Source organism: Nicotiana sylvestris, chromosome 9 (genome assembly GCF_000393655.2).
Source record: "Nicotiana sylvestris chromosome 9, ASM39365v2, whole genome shotgun sequence".
Taxonomy (NCBI): domain Eukaryota; kingdom Viridiplantae; phylum Streptophyta; class Magnoliopsida; order Solanales; family Solanaceae; genus Nicotiana; species Nicotiana sylvestris.
In genome coordinates, this window is record NC_091065.1 from 184,972,526 (window position 1) to 184,996,571 (window position 24,046).

The window sequence follows — 24,046 nt, forward strand, 5'->3', positions numbered from 1 at the left end:
TTTTTTTTCAAAATGGGTGTTTGGCCATCAAATTTTAAATTTTTACTTAAAGATGAATTTTGGAATTTTTTGAAAATTTTAAAAACTTCAAAAAACTGTTTTTCAAAATTTTCACTCAAATCACTCACAAAAATTCAAAAACTAGCCAAAATTATATTCATGTCCAAACACAACTCTAATTTTCAAATATCATTTTCACTTGAAAAAAAATTCACTTTTATCGAAATTTTATAATTCTTATGTCCAAACGCCCACTAATTTTCTCAATTACTTTAAGAATATTGTCAGTATAAAAGTATGATTTACATTACTTAAAATTAATTTTAAAATTATTTTAAAAACTAAATTCACTGTCTATAATTTATATGAGTAACTTTAAAGAAAATAGAATTTATTTTTGGGAAAAAACAAATAGATATAAAAAAGGAGGTTGGGAGAGAGCAAATTTGAGAGTGGAAAGAGTAAAGCAAAGTGGATAAGGATGAGGACTGAGTAAATGTGGGACCCACAGGGATGAGTAAGTTGTGGGTTACTAAACAAGTGTCAGTTGTCAGATTAATTATTTGTCCTATTCTTTAGGTTGAAAATGAAAATTATTTAGGGGTCAATTTGAGCTTATAATAATGACTAACACTTGGCTTAATTTATAGGGTTTGGTTTGGTATCCGATTCTCTAAACGTAGATCATCATAGGAATAGCATTATCATCATTTGATTATAATTTGATTTTCTCCAAAATTTTATAGTATTCTCAAACACTCTCAATTCAAGAATACCACCGATACGATTAATTTGTCTGTGCGCCTCTCTTATTACTTTTTTGTATCCCCTGTTCTTCGGATACAATTCGATCCTTCTACGGCCAAATCTCAATTTATAGAAAGCACTAAGGGATCATTTGGTAGGGTATATAAGAATAGTACTAAATCAAATATATTAGTAATATCGGAATTAATAATGTTAGGATTAATTATGTCGGATTTTATTATTTATCGACTGTTTGGTTTGGTGGGTTAAAGGTTTTGAAAAGACAGTTTTGTCTTTATATATACTTATCCATATATTAAAAATTATGATATTACTAATGTCATATTTTGTTACGTATAATGTTGAAATCCAGTGTATAACTACATAAGTTGAAAAACACTCCAAATAAAGGGATTATTAATAACAACTAGTAATACATAACACTTTGCTGCATATTTTAGGTTAGGTTTGGTATACGATTCTCTAAATCATAGGAATAGCACTATCATCATTTGTTTTGTAATTTGATTTTCTCCAAATTTTGTATAGTAATCTGAAAGACTAATGTCGTTTGATACGTTGGATAAGAGATAATAATTCTGGAATTAGATGCGGAATTATTTATACCGCATTAATTTGAATTTTTGAATTCGGAATTAGCAATCCAGAGATTAATTAATCCCATAATTAAGTATTATTTCATCCCACATTGAGGGGAGATAATAATTCCGGAATTAATTAATCCCAAAATAAACGCTAAAATGACAAAGATGTCGTTCTCCAAGGCACTTCGTTTAAACAATCTAAGGTTAAAATTGGAGCTAAAGGTTTATCCTAACTTATTTAGTATATATCAAACACATATTTATATTATGCCATGTATGAATGTATATCGTATTTTTAGTCCAATGAACCAAACATCTTCCAATAAAAATATATTCACTAAATAATCTCATTATTATTTAATTTCCGTATTATAATCCTATCGTTATAATCCCGGAATAACTTATTTTCCTACCAAACGACCCTAAGGGTTTTAAGGTTGTGACTTTCACGTGATAGAGGATATTGTTGTCCTGAAAGATATAGTAAAAGCTACCAAGATCTTATTTCTATATTTTATATAAATACTATTCGTATAAATTGTGTCTAAGCATCTGAGCTTAGCCACTTGAGCCAAAGAGAACTTATAACAATACTGAGTTCAGATGAAATCGAATTGAGCCTAATCGAAATTTGTTACAGTATATAATTGATCTTAAGACAAACCAAGTTCAAATCGACTCTTAATATTTACCTATGCACGTAATCCTATGCATTTATGAGAAACTAAACTCATTATAAATGATTGATTTATATATATATATATATATGCGTTTTATTTTAGAACGATAATAACTAAATGCAATGCAATTAAACGATATAAATAGTTAGTTTATGTACTTGTTATATTCTATTACATCTCAAAATTGAATGGGTTTACCTTAATATTGAACATAGATATAACTTTAGAGCCAAAAAAGATAAATTAGCAGTAAATAAAATCTTTTTACTAAATTAAATTTCATTAATTCTTACATTCTTAATTCTAAAATTTAATTTTATTTCACTTCGCCCATAAAGTAATTTTAAGTTAAGATGCGATTAAATTTTTTATTTACATTGAATAAATAGCTAAACCTCTAAATTTGAGCACCTATAAGACTTTAAGCTTATTGATTTAAAATCGTTATAGTTGTTCTTGGTACCTATTTATGTGAAATCTTCTATCGAAATCCTACCACAAAAATCCTTACCTGATATAATAACTAGATTAAGTTCAAGAAATATCATATAACTGAACATTAAAAATGTTCTAAGCAAACATAATACATAATAAAATAGATATTTACATACAAAGTCCACACCATCGTATAGATGTATTGATACTCTGTACCCACGAACTTCAAATTCTGGATACCATTGCTATCTACGTATCTCAACCTGAGAAGGGGAGAGCAGCCAGAAACAGAATAAAAAAAAGAGCAATAAAATATGACTATACTCATTGACTATGTTGCTCGTATCTTTAAAAACTTATGCCATTTTTAAGGATCCAACGGTATTCTGGAGGACCCGAACAACATAGCTCTATGTAATGATGGCAACAACAAGCAACAACAACAACAACCCAGTAATAATCTCACTAATAGAATCTGGAAAGAGTAGAGTGTACGCAGACCTTACCCCTACCCCGGAGGAGTAGAGAGACTGTTTCCAAGAGACCCTCGACTCAGAGGCAAATATCTGTAACAACAACAGCTCTATATAGTGATGGCAAAATGGATAAGAGAAAACAGTTATCCAATTATGGATTCACTTAGAAAATGGATAATCAACGAATAACTAACAGGTTACAAAAGAAAAGAAAAAAAAAAGGAAAAAGAAAAAGAAAAAAAACTAATGGGTTTAACTTTTACATTTGTAAAGTCTCGAATTAAGAGTTCCTCAAGTTTGGGATACTAGGAATTCTCCTGAAAGTGATCATACTCAAGAAGCCATGGATAATATGGATATCCATATTATTCGCCGGTTTACCTATATTTTATCCATATTGAATATGGGTCGGATCGGATTAATTGCCTTTCGACAGTAAAAATAGCACGGTATAGCCAGATTTCGGACTGGTCATTCGAAAATAGACAGCATTTACAAAGTTAATGAAAAATAACCACTATTTTGCTGCAACAGAGACCTGTCCAGCATAATATACTGGAGTTCGGTGCACCTGTGTATGAACTCCAACATATTATGCTGGACTGGTATACTTTGCTGACTCCAATATAATATACTGGAGACTGGAGCACTGGTGCTCCAAATTCCAGTATATTATACTAGACAATTATATTTGCTGGAACTCCAATATATTATGCTGGAGTTCTAGTGTACTTATGCTGGAACTCCATCATATTATGCTGGAGTTCCAGCATACTTATCCTGGAACTCCAATATAATATGCTGGGATTCAAGCATACTTATGCTGGAACTCCAGTATAATATACTGACGTATTTTCCGGGTTTTGAACAGTATTTTCACTCAAATTTATTTTTACATGAAAAGTGGCTAAATTTCAATTACTTTTGAAACTAAACTATTTTGAACGATCAGTTGCAAATCTGGCTATTTTTGAATTTCTCCCCTTTCGACACGTTCCATATCTGACCCGTCCATTTGTCAACCCTAGCTCTATGACACCGTCGTGTATAAAAGGACTGACAACGAATTACGGAACTTGCTTTAATTAGGTGCAGCAAGCGACAGTAAAGGGATGTAGAGTTAGGAGGAAGAACATACAGCAAAATGATTAGATCTCTGAAGACAAATCAAGAAGTTCGTTCTCTTTCAAAATATAAGATAGCAATTAACAACTCTGAAAAACACTAGAACAACCTTCAAAAGCTCAAAAACTAGACATAAATCCCTAATATGCTAATGCTATGCCTCTTAGAACCAACAAAACTGCTGCCATGCATTCGAGTTGCAACAAATAACAGAATCGACGAATTAACAACAGAACTAAAGAAATGTAACTACTCCCTGCATAAGTAGCAACTCAGATTCATGAAACTAACATTTCTTCGCGACGCAGACATTCTGGCGTCAAGAGACCCACCGTTTGATCCAAGAGGGTGAACCTACACTTGTATGTGTATACTAAGGTAGACAAGGACAAAATTTATTGCACAACAAGGATGTTCGACATATGACAGTACTGTTTCTTCACACCCCACTTCATAGACCAACCTGCTGTGTTAATTCCACAAGCGCGAGCAGAGAAAGATTAGCAAACAAATAAAGTATATATTACTGGAAAAGGGTGCACGCCCTTTCCAGATTTGCCAACTGAAAAGTCAGAGATAGCACATAGTACTCACTTACCCAGACAATAGATTACATCATCTAACATCCTATAGAAATTCAGGAGCTCATACAACAAAAACACTATGTTGCTAATAATAGAGTAACATGCACGAAGGACCTCCAAACTCACACCATAATCCAAAGTATGCCACCATTTCACTCTTTCCGGACACCTCACACACTACATATATTAATGTAAAGTAAATATCTTAAACTTACACCATAAAGATAAGATGGTCCTACTACAATGCAACAATCTAAATTGTAGCAACCTACAGAATCTCACCAATCTTTCAAGGTATCGATGTCGTTGAACACATCATCTGCATTCCAGAGAAGCTACAAGATCTTTCAAGGTCTTAGTATCGTACAACATATCAATCTGCACTTGAGAGAAATTACAAGACTCCAACTAGAGAAGCTATTTTCACCCTGGATATACACATCAAAAGAAAAAACTATTTCGCTCTGATATACACATTAAGATCCTATTTAAGATTTGCGTCCACATAGCCACGTAAGTAGTACCAAGCCATTGTCACCTCACGATGCTCTTGTAACTCGTCTGTGGAATTTCCTACCAACAGCCACATATCTCATCCCAATGGGAACTTCATATATGAACTCTTTCTACATAAACAGCTCCTCTCATTTGCAATTAACGACTGTGGTTTGGCTCAAGGCCATTTTTCTTTGGGATAAGTTTTGCTCAACTCCAGTTTATAAAAAATGCAACTTGGTTTTTGCTTTTGCTATATAAAAACATTGAGAAGAGGGGAAAAGGCGAAGGAGAATAATCAAAATCATAGAGCTTTTTAGCTTTGCTTTCATAGAAGAAAGAATTATGCTTCATTCAACTACAGCAAAATTGAGGCAGCTCTGGGATCTTGCACAATAAGACCCTCATGCTCAAGATCCTTACCACCAAAGCAAAGTACAAGCAGAAAAACAAACAGTTAGCTTCCTCAGGCTATAATGGCAATCAAGAAGGGAATTGCACAGTTTACCAAAGTGAAACTCTGGTCAATAGCATACTTCTTCTAAACATATGGCAAACATATGGCAAATTTGCCAGCTTCCATTTCCAATCAGGAGCTTCATTCATTCTAGCGCTTAAAGTTTCAAAATCGCCAGCTAGACAATAGATTCCATCAGGTAAGTTCTATGTCTCGGGCATCCTGTAACTGTTATAAAGTTAACAACTGAAAGAAAAGATTTCTAAAATTGAGCATTCGCACATATAGAATAAAACAGATGAAGAAGCAGAAGATTCAAGAGGAGACTAGAGAATAGAACATATGTGATGTGCAAACAGATAAAGAGAAAAACAAGAGCACAGGTGACATAGAAGAACAGATTCACGAGGAATAGGAGCAGCAAACCAGAAGAAGAAGGACTAAAGGAGCAGCAGAGACACTGAAAAGCAGAAGTAGACAGAGAGTACTTACTGTGATACACTGGAGCACTTCACAACCCTCAATGTTTCCTATTACCCCAACTAACTGTTTACGCGATGAAGAGAGATACAAGCAGAAGATAGAGAAGACTGGTATTCTTATTTGTTCTTTTTTACCGTTACCTTCTTATTTTGAAAGAATATGCATGGTGGTTGCTAATGGTGGCAATTGTGGTGGAGGGGGAGAGGTGCTATTGGTGGAAGAGGAAGTGGGGGGAGGGGGTAACCACGTTGGGACAGTGAGGTGGCAAGCCACGTGGTGTCAACCTCATTACAATGTCAGTGACACGTGAGATTGGGTATCCACCTTGGACAGCCCCAAGGAGAAGGGGTATGTTTGAGCCACTTGGCCAACAACGGTAGTTTTTAGTACTAAAAGTATAATGGAGAGTAAACTTGATCCTTATCGTATAGTAGAGGGGCAATTTGACCCTTTTTGCTTTTATATATATTAGTGTTCTACAGATAGGATCCTTACATACTTTGTTTGATATACGCTTTTTTTAATAAGGTAATTTAGTTAATGAATAGGACCAAGGAGGTACTACACAAGTACAAAAGATCCAACAAGACGATATTCAACAATTACAGTATCAAAGCTTCCAAACATTCCAAAAGAAAAGACGGATTTTCCTGCGTATTTAGCCCTATACCACAAGTCTAAGTTCTGTATACAGCTATACTTCACATATGAGATATGTCTGGTTTTTCCCCTCAAAATATCTATTGTTCCTTTCTAGCCAAATAGTCCACATGATGCAAAGTGGGATGGTCCTCCAAGTTGATTTCAAACTTCTTTAGTCTTTTTATTCTGCTTCTGCCAGCAAGTTAACAAGCCGTTCACATCTTGAGGCATCTCCCAACACACACAAAAATACTCGAGAACCAAATTTTCCAAGACAAGTTAAAATGCCAAAAAATAAAGATGTTAGATTGCATGGATTCTTCACATAAAAAAACATCTATTTCCGAGAGAGAAGCCTCTTTTTTGTAACAGATCTTGAGTCAAACAAACTTCCATTGCAGTTGTCCAACCAAAGCAAGCTGTTTTAGGGGGGCTTTTGTTTCCCAAAGCATCTTCCATGGTCAAACATTCACCCATCTATCTGCTTCTTTATGCAGCAAATTGTAACGCCTTTTGATTGTGAAGACAACATTGCTGCTGACCGACCACACCTGTGAGCCACTCCTGCCTTCGTCAGTTGATATTCGTTTTAGTAGAGCTAAGAGTCCACTGATACTATCAATTTTACAGTCGTTAAGGTTTCTTCTGAAGTGTAATTGACGCTGAATTTGTAAAATACTCTGCAATCAACGTATTTTTATTTAGGGCTATACTATAAAATTCAAGGAGCATTTCATTCAAAATCCCAAAGTCCTGCCACTTATCAGACCAAAATTTAATAAACCTCCCATTCCCCACTTTCAATTTTATATGTTTTTGTAATTCTTCCAAGTACATACTGATGAACTTCCAAACAGCAACACTGTGGGTTTCTGCACAAACTTCCCCTTTCTTGCACACTTGACTTGATGGATAATATTTGAAAAAATTGATATCTCTCTTGTTCTTTTTCTCTCAATTTCTCTCTGTCTCTATCTTTTTATTTGTCTATTTCCCCAGGTATTCCTCGCTCTCCTTTCTCCTTTTTGTCTCTCTTTCTACCCTTTCTCATTTTTCCCCGCGATGTTTCTCCTTATTCCCTTTTGGCACTGCATCACAGATAATTCCCAAATTCAACAAGTCAATGCCTAAGCATATGGCTATGTCCAACAGATCCTTCACTCGACCATGTAAGAACACCTAGCCAATTGCTAAAGGATCCGTCAATTTGCATCTACATACTTATGCATACAAATACCTAAAGCCAAAATGTCAAAACACTTCAGACTCAATATCAACCATGGATGTTATCATAGCTCAGCAGAGGCTCCTTTAAGCCTTGAAGATTGAGCACTATTTGGGCTCCAACAAGGCAACAAATTACAGTGTCTATTTTTTCGCTTTTAGCCTTGGGTAATGCTAACATACAAAAAATTGTCCACTTTTTTAAGGTAAGATTTTATTGAAAAAGGTACCAAGATGGTACGAGTTACAACCGCCAACATCTGCCACTATCATAGCAACTACAAATCTCCCAACTCCTCTAAAAAGTCCAAGTATTGCTCCATATTTACAATAATACTTCTATTACACCAAAAATACAAGTTGAAGAGACAGCTATTCTAAATTATGAAAACATGTTGGCTTCTCCCTTCAAATTATGCCCTCTACGCTAAGATATTACCGATTTATATGTACAACCAAATTCAATTAACCATTTCACTGTCCCAATTCACCATCAGAGAGCTACTTAGAGCTTCTCATAACATCCTATATGTGAAAATTGATTAGCACCACAGGCAAAAGGGTAAGTGTGTTTTAACATATTTAAGTCTATTTTATTAGGTTGAACCATCTCAAAGTAAAAGCCATAAGCCAATGGAATAGATCATGATACCCTTGTGTAACAGAAGGATGAAGAAGAAGTTATTGCAGCCTATGTGATCAGAGAATAAGATAAAGAGGAGAGGGTATTAGTTTGATCAATATATAACACACCTAATTATAGGTGCCTAACACATACATTTATCATATTTGTCCAACGTGGGACAATATCTAGCTCAATACCTTAACAATTTTAACATTCTAAACTAATACAAAATCCTCTTAACAACCTGAACCAGCAAGACCCTATTTAGAAACTGCCATTACTATAAGCCCAATGAGCACTTATGACTATAGCTGACTTCGCTTAAGGACACAAGTGCACATATTTGCAAATTCTGCTGAAATTATAACTCAGTAAACACAAGGGAAAAATTCTTCAGCCCATAAAGGTAGAAGAAAGGTTCCTACCTAAAAAGACAAAATCCATACCAAAAATTAATGTTTTCCAAGTCCTCATTCTAACCCCTAGAAGTAGAAATTAGGCTCACAAACATGTGTTTCACCAATTCGCTATTGTTGGCAATATGCTGAGCAGAACTCATTTAATAATTTCAAGATTTTCCATATATATCCACGTACCCCTTATTCTGAGCAAAGCTCATTTGATATTTTCAAGATTTTCCATATTTATCCACGTACGCCTGCAAAAGCAAATTACTTGTCAAATTTAGGGACGAATAGACTTCACAGACTGTACTCTCTACATCATCAGTAATATTTTCGAAGCATGACTCACCTCAATGAGCTTAGCAAGTTTTGGCTGAGATACAGAAAGATACTGTCTGATTGATTCAGCCGTACCAGGAACCTGATGGGGATGCAAAGAGTTGACAACTTTATCAGCTGTCTTCTTGACTATTATCTTGTAAGCATCCTTACTCATGAGACCCTCACTCCAAGTTGGCTTTAGTAGTTCTTTAATAAATTCCACAAGAGCAGCATGAAAATGCTTCAAAATTCTTGACTCTTTGTTCACAGATCTATCTGTTTTCCAGTCAATATCAATTTCATTTCCATGTCCGAGCCTCTCAAATTCTGATTTTGTCTTTTTCCGGAGCCTGGTGTGTAGTAGTTCAGTAGATAAATTTAGTTTATCTGCTTTTGAAGAGGTATTTACGTGTTCCTGATGAGCAACTGCCGTATCTGCTGTATCTGCTTCATTATTAGACAATTCTTTCTCAGACAAGTTGTCAGGCAATATATCCCTATGGTAGACATGACCAGAAATTGGATGTTTATTGGAGCTCTGTTCTGGACCCAAGGTTCCTGGTGAAACTGGATCATCATTTTCCTGCGTACATTTGGTGAATACAGGCCCTCCTTTTCCAGAGGAAGAGAACTTTGAGGGACCATCTCCTACATTACTTTGCTCAATACTATCACGAAGAGGATCATATAGACTTTCAGGACATCCAATGATTTGACTAAGAAAGGATGATGGTCGAAAAGGAACAGATGGCTCCCAATTGTCAGAAGACACCTTAGTTTTATAATCAGATGATTGTCGTGTGTCCCGTGATAATTCAACCCGAGAAAGTTCAGCTTCAGAACTAGGAAAAGCCGAAGACTTCTGCTGCAAAGAGGTGGATTTAGAAGAAGAATATTCTTGGCTACTATCCAAAAGCTTCTGATCATCAAGGGCATCTATGTTCCGCGAAGACGAACAACGATGAGACAACCTATCTGCAGAGTCATTCAAGACTTGCAAACCATGATTGTCGTGCACAGACCGGCTCCTCTTATAATTCACATTGTTCAAACCTGAGGCATAAGAGGAAACTACAGTATTTTGGTAACTATCAGATAACAAGACTGAGCTACGCTTTCCACCATGGAGGCTATTTTTATGTACAGAACCATCTTTGAGTAATGGAGAAGAAGAGGTGCTATAACCAGCCAAGTATGGTTTACATCCAAGAGACTCTCTTCTAACCTCTGGGATGGACGAAGGACCATCCATAAGCATATGTGATTCCTCGTCACTTCTCAATTGTATATTTTCTCCAGATTGAACTGCTGATGGTACTGAATCAGAAGAACCATCCAGCACCGATCTCTTGCCATTCTCTTCCAAACCTATAGGGAATAACGCACCTCATCCTGATTAGCTATGCAAGGCGCTGCCATATCAAATTAAAGCATGGTAACACATTATTATAAAACGATTAAGGTTCAGGATTACCTTTGCCATTTGCAAGTTTGCCTTTTATCATAGCCTCATCTAGAATGACATCCTTATCATAGCTCGTTACATGATCCTTTATGTGAAGAAATCTACAAGAGTTCCCTTTGATGCACCAACCCCTGGAAAAAAACTCACATCTCATTGCTAATCTTTTGCTTCCACCCCTAGAATCAGCAGCAGGGGACGAACTTCTTTCCCTTGTCTTGAGAACTTCCAACCTGGAAAGACTAGATACCATCAAACTTTGTTCTACTTAAACTATAAGCAAAAGAACGTCCAGTAAGAGACATCGAAAAGCAGCATAAGACCCAACTTCCAACTACAAGAAAAAAAAAATTGAACAACGCCTCAGCAGTATAACTAAAACCTTGGTGATGTTTGCTTTAAATCGTCCACAGCTTCTTGATCACCTCCTTCAGTAAATTGAACACCAATAGCCACCTTGCCAGAAACATCAGTCAATATTTCGGCATCCACTGCTTGACCAAAAGGCTGGATTCTCTTTCTATTTGTTTCACCATCCTCAAATCCAGAAGCTTGGACATCAGACTCTATGTGGGTTCTTTCTCCTGCAAAAGCTCCAAAGAATCTCTGTGAGTCCACAGAATACCATATACAAGTATCTTTCCTTCAACATTAACCAGTGTTCCCATATGATATACTAAGAGTTCTCACCGCCCTTCCTCTCTCTTGCTTCATCTGAATTAGAAATTCTGCAACCATCATTACTACCTTCGATCAAAGGGATCTGTGGTGGTAAATTTGCTACAGGTTCTTGTTGTGTAGAAATGCCTGATCTTAAGTGCTGTTCAAGCCCCAAAGGCTCCAGCACTTGGCTACCATCTACAAGAAAGAAATATAACAATAAGAACTCTTGCCAATGTAAATGTCTCCACCATCAAACACAAGCAAGCTCTTTGTGGCAGAACCTTTATGATGATTTACCTAGAAAGTCGGTCTAAACAGAAAAGGAGGTTGTGTATTCTGTGGTATAATCCTAACAGACCGACTAAACACACAGGAAACTTAGTGCATCCCAAAACTAGAACATCAGCACATAACACAATAGAAGGCACTTCAAGAAGATACTACACTCCTTTTCCTGGACTTGGATCAACCCTTCATCTTGAAATTTAGACTGTGTTTAATACACATGTAAACTTGAATGGACAATCTATTAGAGACTCTACGAGTGATATTAATACCATGTTAAAAACAATTGAAATTGACCTTTAATATAAAAAGACACCACATATATATGCATGTATTTGGATTGTATGGTATACCATACAATCCAAATACATCACACATGAGGACACGTCAGACACCATCATGTACCTTTTTTACTTTTGATGAAGATCCCGTTTTTTCCTCAGACTTGTATCCTCAAATTATACACCAGCCATCCTGGATTCATACAAAATATTCAAATTTTTCCTATATTAAATTATTTGGTAGCCCTCAAATAATTATGAAAACATACCATCTGATAACTTTGTTTTGATAACCGAGAAATTCACGAGGGCCACTAGCGCACGGTTCGAAACTCAATGAGCAATGGGTTCATCTCTCTACCCTTCTCCACTTAAATACCAGGCTTTTCTCTGTGGCAGGGTTTTATACCATCTGATAACATTGCTAGGATGAAATATTTTTTTCATTATTTGTCATTTTATAAATATCAATTTCGAACTATACATTAAATTAAACAAAAACATGAATTATATAGTACTAATGGTGTCATGTTCCCTGATGTTTTAGAATTTGTGTTTTTTCTCTCAAATTTTGAGTCATGCAGGATCATGTTTGTCCATGCCTTAGAGTCCTTTCTTATATTGTAAATTTTTTTTATAAACTAATAATTTTAGTGATGTCATGTGAAGAAACAAGGTATACAAGTAGTAAGAGTTAAGAACCAACATTAATTTTTTTTTAAAAAAGAAAGGTTCTCAACGAGTGATATGTGATGGTGACCTCGTGTGTACAACGATCACCGAGATCTAAAGCACTTTGACAGAGCAAATTCATTTTCCACCCTTGTTTGTAAGTGCTCTCTTATCTTCAATCTCCAAAGTACTCACATGGGTCAAAGGAGATGCATCCCTAATTTAGCATCTTCTTCTCTTTCTTCTGAGAGTTAAGTTGCGCATTACGTCCTTAACAATAGTAGGCATTAATTACGGTATACCAAAGAGGTTCAGTATAGTCCACCAGTACCACAACACTCGCAACAGGCAATGCTCTAATTCTCGTCAATCGTTTGCGTATAAAGCACTAGTAACATAAGTTAACCTTTTTTTTTCTAAACTTTTCAGTGGATTAGAATACCCTCCTTACTACCAATCAGAGGAACAAAGATACCTCCCTTATCACTGTAGAAATCCAAAATGAGAGCAATGGCACAATGTGTCCTCTCCTTTAGCTAACTTGTGGTAGGGCTGTGCATGGATCGGATCGGATCGGATCGGATTTAGCACATTTCGGATTGAAATTTCGGATTTCGGATTCCACAAAATGCAATCCGAATCCGATCCGAATTATATCGGATTGGATCGGATTGCATAATTTCGGATCGGTTTGGTGATCGGATTTTCGGATCAAATTCAACAGTTCATAACAGAACAAAATACCTTGAAGTAGAATTTACATGCATCTTTATGCCCTTACTTGTTTAGCAAACTGCAGTTGATGTTTAGCTCCTCGTGATTTTGGCCATTACCCTGTTGGTCCTTATAATCTTCTCTTATTAGAAGTTATCAAGTACTACCCATTGTTTTCATTTGCGATTTGGCCGTACGAGTTAGTATATGCTGGATTCTTGTTTAAAATTCTCTTAGCCTTTAATGGCTCTGCCCATTTTTTATTATCTATAATTTGGTGGGATGAGTTAAGTATGCTGGGTTCTTGTTTAAGAATTTCTCATAGTCCTTTAATCACTTGTCGAGCAGGATTCTAACAGCATGGTATTCCAGCATTAAAACTTCTGACTCGAGAGAGAATGAGTGATTCTTAGTGTCTTACCAGTTACCAGTGCGGTCGCCGGAAGGCCCGGAACACAGAGAAGAGATAGAGGAAGCGACGAGCAGGAGGGAGCAGCTTGAGGCGTGAGCCGTGAAGACTGAAGTGAGCACTGAGGCCTGAGCAGCAGTCTTCTGGGTGTGACACTCACTGTGACTTGTGAGGACTGAGGAGCGAGGCCGTGAGAGTGAAGGCGTGGACTGTGAGTGAAGGTGAAGTGGTGAGGCGTGAGCAGCAGAAGCTGCAGAATGAAATAAGACCTAACCTAACCCTAAAAAATAAAATTGGTATTTATTATTCTCTTAACAAATTCGGATTTCGGATCGGATCGGGTTCAAACTATACAAATCCGAATCCAATCCGAAAATCCGAATTTTTAATAATTCAAATCCGAATCCGATCCAAATATCCGAAATCCGAAATCCGAATTGGAGCGGATCGGATCGGATTTCGGATATCCGATCCAAATGCACAACCCTAACTTGTGGTACTAGGAATTTACCAAGAACAATCCCATTCCCCTTCCATCCCATTTCCAATTGCCTTATTACAACTATGCGATGATTTGTGAATTAAAAACTTTCATCAAGTTTTGGAATTTATCTCTCCCACTCTTGTAGATCTTTTTTGAACTTCAATTCTTCATGAGTCTGCCACCATGTGTCCTCTAAACTTGACGAGTCGTGATATCCTTTTGCCCAAAATGTTTTCAATAGTCGCAAAGGTAATTCTCAAAACATCATCACACAACATATTCTCCCAAAATGTAATCCTATTTTCATTCCCAACTTTGAAAGAGATATTGTCGCTAAACTTATTATCCCTTCATGATATATCCCTATAGTCCACATTCATAGGATAATAAAAAATTTCTAGTCCACCTCTATTCCAATACGTCGTCTGCTATCACTAATCTCCACGAAGCCTACATCCAATAGTCAAACCACCAAAACCACTTTTTCCCCGATCTTTCACTCGAGTCCACCATACCTTTTTGGAGATGTAATACCACCTCCTATTTCATTCCATGTAACATTTTATGTCCATTTTTGTATCTCAGAAGAGGTCCTTTTGTGGCCTCTTCAACTTTTTGATACCACTAGTGTGCGTGCATGAGACATGAAATATGTAAGTGCTTGATAGAGTGCTCTAAATCAATACTCATTGCCTCATTTTCGTAAGTAACTATATTGTCACCTTAATAGCTTCTTGTCAACTTTTCCAACCACTGAATTCTAGACGAAGAATTCCACTTGTGATGTTCCGAGCATTAATCCTAGATAAGTCGTCAAAAGCGTCTCAAGTTTCTGCAATTAAACATTTATGCTACTGAATTTGTTCACCTCCACCATCAAGGTGACCATGCACTTTAAGTCGAATATGAGAAGCTTTTCCACATATCTCAATATGGATCCATAGGATACTGAGAAAGGTGTGCTTTTTCGCTTGGTTAGCTGAAATGGAGTGATCTTGACAACAAAGAATTTAAGGAAAGAGGAAGATTACTTGTGTCAATTGGTGTTTCATGCGTAACTAAGGAGAAGATGTGAACCACCTCCTCTACATTGCCGGATAGCACCTTGCTTGTGGTGGAAAATTCTGACATGTTTCAAAATTAAGCATGTGACGCCGGGCACGATGAAAGAAATAATGTTTATTTGAAATTTTAGAAGACGGAGGAGAAGAAGCAGGGCATGGAATATTGCTCCTCTAGCACTTACATGGACCATACATGGAGAAATATGAGAGATTTTGATAGAGTACATAAGGATTTTGTACACTTGAGAAATAGGCTTTTCTTTATCTCTTTTTGGAGCACCCACAAGGTTCTAGAAGATTTGGTGCCTTTCATAGAAAACCATTTCTTTTTGTCAGGCTTTCTACGTTTTCGGTATACTTGTAGACATGCTTCTTTCTTGCCCTTTTTAAATATAATTTTGTTACTTGATTCAAAAAAAAAAAGTTGATCCTCAAGCCGGAAGCTCTAGACAAAGACATCATGCTATTCTGGACCCCGCTCTCGATCTCCAAATAAAGGAATGAGACTTGGGACATATTAATTGAAATGCCTCCACATCACGAAACATAAGATGTCATCTGCAAATAGAGATATATACTTATATTTGTTTTACGAGATGATATATGGAAAAGAGATATTTGCCTTCATTGAATATGTCATCTTAATCATCAAAGCTAAATAAAGTCATAATAGAGTTATGTTTTGCTCCTACTAGTTAGAGTAAAAGTTTGAAATTGAAAGAACATTAGCCTTGAATACTCCAAAGTGAAAATTTGGGAGAATGCAATCTCGGTCCTCTATATGAATAACCTTTGATGTGCCTGCTGCAAGAAGCTTCGTCGTACCTAGAAGCAGTGCTAAAAGCTCCATGGCAAACGACAAAGTTCTCAGTGGAATAGAGGACTTTAAAGTGAAACATAATGAACTTATGCGCATACGATTCATCTCATTATGGAAAATGGAAGGTTGAGATCGCTCCTTGATTGATTAAAGAAGTCTAGAAGGTATATCCAAGAGGATATACTTTGGACAAGGGAAATTACTGCACGTATGGAGCACAAGATTGCTGGTGGATGAAATACTCACAACAAAAATGCAAATAGATTGTTGGTGCACAAAAAGAGATACAGAGCCTCGCTGGTGTATACTATGGAGATGTATAAGAAGTTTGTGACAGATTTTTAAGCATATAGACCCGATGGTTGGAGATGCACAAAAAGATTCTAGAAGGAAGTTTTTATTGGGTCAAAGTTATCTGGAAGACGATAATCCAACTATATCTAATTGGCTACCTAATCGGAAGCGGATACAGCTCAATATAGGTCAGAAAAAAAAATTAATTGTCACAAGTATTTTATTGAGTGTTGTGGGAATATTATAGGTCTGACAAAAATTAAAACATAATTCTTAGAAAGAATTGCTAAGATTGAGCGTTAAAGTCTTTTACAACTGATGACTGGACTGGAAGAACTAACATGGATATTAGAAGAGAAATACTATTTAAGATGGTCTCATGACAGCAGGGGTTGAATACCATAAGAAACAAGACTAAAAAATTGTCTACACCGGTAATACTAAGTAGCCTCGGAAAATGGTTTGGAAAATAAAGGCACCTTGAGATTTCCTATTTTGGTTGGATTTCTAAAAGAAGCATGCTTAAAGTAATCTTACGAGAAGATGGCTAATATCGTGCTATAGCTGCTTTGTGAGAAAGGATTGAAGAATGTCAACCACTTATTACAAGCCATTTGTAGTTGAAAAGGAATGAGTATGAAATAGGAAGTCAGAGACATGGAATTCCATTCATATAGGTATCATAAGGGGTATTTGGAGAGAAAAGCAGTGCTCTACTTAAAATGCTCGTCTTCCCTTTTAATATTTATGGTGCCAAGTGAATATTGCTCAAAACCATACTCCATAACTATTGAAGGTTGAAACGAATGAGATGAAATAAGAAGTCAGATTATATGGGAAACCATTCATGTATAGTGTCTTCACTTTCTCATAACATGATAGTCTTCATTATCTTCCTTCACAACCAAAACATATGTTTTTTTTGTAATTTTGCAAAGCTTGTAAAAGATTTCTATGTAAGTGTAAGGATGAGTGAGATTTAGAAGATCTCTAGTTTACGGAAACCCTAATTTGTCTTTTTAAGATAAATTATTAAATGTTAGAACATAGTCTAACAAGTTCGGAACTGAGGCATAACTGTTGTTGTTTGTAAAGGAAGCAAGTTCTTCGTGTTTTAGTTGAATAAAACTGAGCTTTCTCAAAAGAAAATCTACTGGTACCTATTCCTCGACAAAACTGGTAAGATACATCTTCTTATGCTTCAATTGCCTCTGATTAAAATATTTCTACATGACCAATTATTCACACAACTAGTTGATATAACTATTCTACAATTATGTCTCAATTTCATGACCGTTGAGGTTGGAGTCTTGATACCATATGAAACCAATGTGTTCTTAGCTCGCGTAGTCTAATTCAAATTGGATTAAAATCCTCTGAAATTTGAAAAAAACCACGTTTAGCATCAAAACTGCAAAAGTAATTAAATTAGAATCATCATCGTGTGTAAATCAAATCAACACGTACATGGGACCAATCTTCCAATGTCAAAATAAATTTGGAAGGCTATTTAACCATATCCTTCTGCTCATTTTTCACTTTCTTCGTATTGTTCGGGCCAACTTTTGCAGTCTTGACCAATTCAATTAGTGTTATCTCTCTCTAGCACAAATATCGAGTTACTCTATCCATTGAGGAATAGACAAATGGAAAGAATTCACATACGGCCATCTTTCTGGGATCAGAATTTTGATGTCCCAAGGTGTTACTCCAACTTTTTGACTATTAGGCCACTGCACATCTTCCACCTTCGACCGTAAATACAAGAACTAGCATACAACTGCCAATTAGAATAGATGTACAAAGAAGACCATTTATTTAAGTGTCTGTAATCAAGAAGACAACAATGATGCCAAGCAGCATTGGGGGCATGGAAAGGGAGAACCCTCAGTCGAGCAGAGGAGCTACTTGAGAGACCATGCACTTACACTGTCATTCACTAGCTATCACTATAGGAACCTGATCATTGTATTGATACCACTGTATCAACGTAGATACCACTATCACAACTCAATAACTCAGAAGATCTCACTTTTACTTGCAAAAAGCCAGCATCTCGAATCTCAACTCTTTCACATAGTATCAAATTGTGCTAGTAATAGCTTTTGATCTTCTCCGCTCAGCCACAACAGCAAACGTAACAGAGAACTAGCTAGTTAGCAGCCTCACAGTAGCAATCTTCATGCCAGCTTCCTTCATGGCCAACAAGCTGCTTACGGTTTTGGAAATTGGATGGCATCCTCCGCTTCATGCTTCAAGGTAGCAAGATAAGTTCTGGCCAAAAATTAAATGTCAAACTTTTCTTTCCCCTGCAACTCCAACTCAGGAAGAAATCTCCTTTCAACTCTCTTCATTTATTTCTTTCTTTTTCTTTTTTCCTTTTTTGATAAGTAAGAGTTTCCTTTCAACTCTCTTATATTTTCTTCATAAACCAAACAATGGAATGGAAAAGAAATTTTTCTCTTCTATTGCTCCAATTTCTACTTTCCCTTCTTTTCCTTCCCATCCCAACTATCCAAGCAAAGGGCAAGACATTCTAACCAAATACATCACATGATTGCCAAGGTTGCAGTGATCAGCAAAAACACTTGTCCTCTGTAACATCAAAAGCGTGATGTTTCATTATGAAAGAAGTGACTCAAGCCACTTGCATGGCCACATGAAGGCTCTTCTTTTTCCCTCCTCTTGCATAGCATCTAGAGTGACAAACTTATCAAGTTTTAGCCCAACTAAGCATGGTTAGCTCAAGTAATGTTGAAATGTCATTTTATAAGTACGTTGTTGATGAACTTCATTCAAAACAATTTTAGGTTAAAGATAGGCTGTAAGAGTTGTAACGTTTTTCTTATAACTAACATCAATTTTAGCAGATAAAAGCCAGAATACGACAAGAATGAACATTAAAAACTAAGTATCTTTAAAAACTATTAATACAATCTCATTTTATGTCTAAAGTATCCATTACGAAAAGGATATCCCACCACCAATCTTCTAACAAGATCCAGTACAAGCCTTAACGCATTGCTTCTCCTATTACTCTCCATAAGCCATATACTCGGCATAAGCGCCAATGTATTAGACAATTTCCCAACTTCTACATGTTATCTCTAACGAAATCCAGATACTCAACGAGATAGAAGGCAAGCAAAGGAACGATACAAACAAACAATTAGAAATTCAAACGATAATGATTAGACAACATAAATATCAGCATAATGTAGTTGATAACACAAAGACTAACCTTTTTTATGATCTACATTTAGTGGAATTGATCCTTCACCTTTTTCTTCTTCTTCTGCTTCTTCTTCTTCCTCCTCTTCTACCTCTTCTTCTTCTTCTACCTCTATTTCTTCTTCCTCATCTTCTTCTTCTTCTACCTCTATTTCTTCTTCCTCTTCTACCTCTATTTCTTCTTCTACCTCTATTTCTTCTTCCTCGACTTCTTCTTCTGACAATGTAAAGATTTTTTTTTCTATCAGTGAATTTTAACACGTGGTAGTGATCAGTTAGCATTATTACCAAATTACCAATTAATGTTTATCAAGAGATTTACCAATAATTACCTAATAAGTGACCAAATTGTGTAAATACTTTTTACAATTATTAGTGCATAAAACTTAAAGTCAGAGTTATTGTAGCAGAATCGGCCTTTTTTCTCTAAGGAAAGCAATGTTCCGCTTCTTTTTTCTTCTTTTTTAGGACAATGGTGTCTAGACCAATTTGCTACTTCCCACCGGCACAGGTACCGGATAACTGTGTCCCCAAAAGGATTTGAACATGAGACTTCATGGTTCTCCTTTAACTTTATTAACCAATAGGCCACATTCTTAGGTAGGAATGTTCCACTTCTTCTCACAAAATTACCAATTAATGTTTATCCAAAGAATTACCTAATAACTGAATTGATAGTGTAAATACTTTTTGTATCGTACATAAAACTTAAACTCACAAGGATTTTAAAGATTCTTTTTATAACTTTTTCCCTAAGGAAAGAAATCTTCCACTTGTTATCACAAAGCAACGAGACATACAGGCAACTTCAGAAAATAATGATTAAACAAGTTAAATATCAGCATACTGGAGTTGATAACACAAAGAACTAACCTTTCTGATCATCCACATTGAGTGGAACTGATGCTTGATCTTTTTCTTCATTTTTTTCTTCTTCACCTTTTCCTTCTTCTTCCTCATCCTCTTCTACCTCTTCTTCTACTTCTATTTCTTCTTCTTCCTCTATTTCTTCTTCTACCTCTTCTTCTTCTTCTTCTTCTTCTTCTTCTTCTTCTTCTTCTTCTTCTTCTTCTTCTTCTTCCTCCTCTTCCTCTTCCTCTTCCTCTTCCTCTTCCTCTTCCTCTTCCTCTTCTACTTCTATTTCTTCTTCGACCTCAATTTCCTCGTATTCTTCGTCGTCCTCATCCAATTCCACATCGGCTTTAGGATCAACCGCCGCAACCGGGGATGGCATTGAGGTAAGGGCGATCGGTTCGGGGCGGAGGGCAGCGGAACGATGACGCTGATGAGTGATGGATTTAAAGATGATTTTAATCAGTCGTCACTTTCGCAAATGTTTTTGTCGTCGTCGGAAGGAATTTAGGGATTGTATCGTTCATACATAGATTTTACAAATATTTATCGTACAGTAAAACAAATTTTTCATCTTAATATAATTTGTTTTTTGTTTTTGTTTTTGTTTTTGTACTTTCAAAATAGATTTTGTTTATAACAAAAAATTAAAGCAAAAATCGACACGGTGGGTTTATCCCAAGTTCTAGTTTTATATATTTATTTTTCGACAAAAAGAAATATTATCAAAGGAGTTAGATGTCAGGAATAATGTTCATACACGAAATTTAGTGTTAGATCCAACAATTCAATATTCCAGTATTTCTTCTCTGATTTATTAATGCTTAATTATTTGTAACAAAAAACAAACTCGAAATGCACAAGTGAAGTATTAGACAATCTATAGAATAGTGGTGGACTCACTATTTTTTAGTCAAAAATAATTAGTAAAATCATGGTACAACTATAGTAAAGTCCACATCGTGCACCATCTTTTAGCCTTTTCCCCTTCTTTTTTTAGCACTTCGACAAAGGTATATCAATGTTAATGTCATCGCTTAAGAAAAGAGAATTATAAATTATCAAATTTAAATTTTATCAAAAATAATTACATTTTGATAAATTTTACTTTCAAATATATACTCTTAATTTTTTTTTTCAATTTGTTAAACTCTAACATACTTTAAAAAATCTAATAATTTCTTAAAGGAAATAACAAAAGTAAATTATATACATATAAATAATGAACTAATAAAGTAACTAAAAAGAAAAGAGGACTACAACGTAAACAAAACTAACAGAGTGTAATAGAAGGAAGAAAGTTGTATAGCAATCACATAATTTTACTGTAGCATAAATAAAATTAAATATAAATAACAAATGTGTTTCAGCAAATTCTGCTGCAAAACAAAATCAACAAATTCTTATGAAATATATACCATATTATCGAATTAGTAATCCACATATGTGGGCTTTTTTTTTTGTTTGCTCAAATAAATAAAAAATAAATTTTTTTAGGTTAACATCTTATTTATTTTAAATAAATACCATTTAAAAAAATTATATTTTATAGATATTTTTTAAGGTTTATAGCAAAATATTTAATTTTGGTTACCTCCTAGCCCTAAGACACTAAATATTTAATCAGTTACACTATTTTCTTTCTCTCTCTACTTTGATATATCTCATTCTTTTCTCTCATCCCATTAAAATTTTCGATCTCCTCCTCCTTTCACCGAATTTGTGCAAAGCCCACTTCAGAAATTGCTCCGGCTCCCGCATCTCCAATAGGCTATTTGGGAACAAAAATAGTCCTGCTGATGTTGATTTTGAATTTGATTCTCACTGTTGGCCCCGGAACATGGGCATACTACATAGGCTAATTCTTATGATTTTTTTATTTTATTTTTTTTATGAAAAAATAGGGTCAATATAATGTTTTAACAATTAACGTTGATATAGCTTTGGCAACATAGCCTACATATACGAGATTGGCTAATTCTTCTGGTGCTTTCTGAAATTTTTGGGTCAATAATGTATTGCCAATTAGCTACAACGTTCAATAAGACTTGTTATGATTTTGCTCTTTTGGGTAGAGTATTTCAATGTATTCTCGACGTATTTCTATGTATTTTATTGTATTCACTATTTTTTTTTTTCATTGTAATTCAATTTATCTTGTTGTATTTCATTGTATTCAGTGTCCTTTTTCTCATTGTATTTCAATGTATCTTGTTGTATTTCATTGTATTCAGTGTCCTTTTTTCTCATTGTATTTCAATGTATCTCTCTGTATTCTATTTCATTGTATTCATTGTCTCGCTATATGCCATGAATGTATTCATATGTTTTTTTTAATTAATGTAATTTATGTATTCAGATGTATTATATAATTTCTCTGAAGATTGCTATGTTTTTGGGGTATTTTACGGTTGAGAATCTTTTTTATAACAAAAAATACAAAATTTGTTATAATTGAGTTTGTTGAGTTATATTAGGAGTCTATTATGTTAATTGATTCACTTTCCGTTTTAAAAACAGTGTAATCCCCTATTTCACGCGGTGAATACAGTCGAATACAATAATTTGTCCAACTGCAATCCCATGTTTCACTCCATAAATACAGTCGAATACACTCTAATACAACAACTGATTAGCTGGACTTCCCTGATTCACGCATATTTTTGCTATTGTATTCATGAATACGATAGCTTAAATACATCAAATACATCTTATAACCACAGAAAAGGTATATATATTCCGTAATATAGCAAATGGTATCTATAGATGGCTAATTACTACCAAAAGATAGTGCTTTATGAAAATTTCTCATAAAAAATCAAACTTCACAGGGAACTTCTTGGACTTATTGAACCCGTTTGACCATTGCTCCACAACCTTCGGGTTTGTCAAGTGGGTTCATTTGCAACAATATAACAAGAAATTTATCTTTTTTCAATATAATTTATATACATAAACAGTATATTTTTTCGCGAAGCAAATTCACCCAAGCTTCAACGTGGGTCCGCCTCTACTATAGAAAGAGTTGCAGAATATTTTTGATTTTGTGGATAGAGTTGCATAAAGAACACTAGTGTCATGCCTTAATCTATGAACGGATACGATCAACACATGATACGCTATTCACACTGAGTGAACCAACCCATATAATATGCCCCAACTATATGCATCAAAAACCAAAATAAATCATTTTCAAAATCATGCATGAAATATTTAATTTTTGGCTCGTTCAACCCATTTCACTACAAAAAAGTAGACATACGATGACATTTTATAAATGTCGTATTAAGCTACATAAATGTTACAAAATTATTAATGTAAGATAATTAATTTGTAGTCATAGCAGAGATTAAGACACAATTACGCAATCAATCTAGAGTTAGAGTCTAAGGAAGCGTACCGTTAAACTCCATGGATTCAGCAGCGACAGCAAACGGCGATTAAGCCTGAGACCAGCTTCCACAATCCACTAGTTACGCGCTCTCACATCCCGGAGAACTTGATTGATGGGA

At 35.3% G+C, this 24,046-nt stretch overlaps 1 protein-coding gene across 5 annotated transcripts; it reads right to left on the bottom strand.

Annotated features, from left to right (window-relative positions):
- Nucleotides 1-4,782: 4,782 nt before the first annotated feature.
- Nucleotides 4,783-21,081, bottom strand: LOC104219027 (protein FRIGIDA-ESSENTIAL 1-like). Of its 5 annotated transcripts, none has more exons than XM_070156545.1 (8): nucleotides 20,556-21,081; nucleotides 19,693-19,899; nucleotides 11,456-11,623; nucleotides 11,148-11,349; nucleotides 10,778-10,998; nucleotides 9,332-10,671; nucleotides 9,175-9,236; nucleotides 4,783-5,826 (listed from the first exon to the last, which is right to left on the bottom strand). In XM_070156545.1, exons 1-7 carry the CDS (start codon nucleotides 20,914-20,916, stop codon nucleotides 9,207-9,209), a joined length of 2,529 nt encoding a protein of 842 aa, XP_070012646.1. In that variant the 5' UTR covers nucleotides 20,917-21,081; the 3' UTR covers nucleotides 4,783-5,826; nucleotides 9,175-9,206. The 5 variants fall into 5 exon arrangements, with proteins under 5 accessions (XP_070012646.1, XP_070012647.1, XP_070012648.1 ...); XM_070156546.1 differs by having other exon boundaries at nucleotides 4,783-5,832; XM_070156547.1 differs by lacking the exon at nucleotides 4,783-5,826 and adding an exon at nucleotides 7,070-7,280.
- Nucleotides 21,082-24,046: the final 2,965 nt, after the last annotated feature.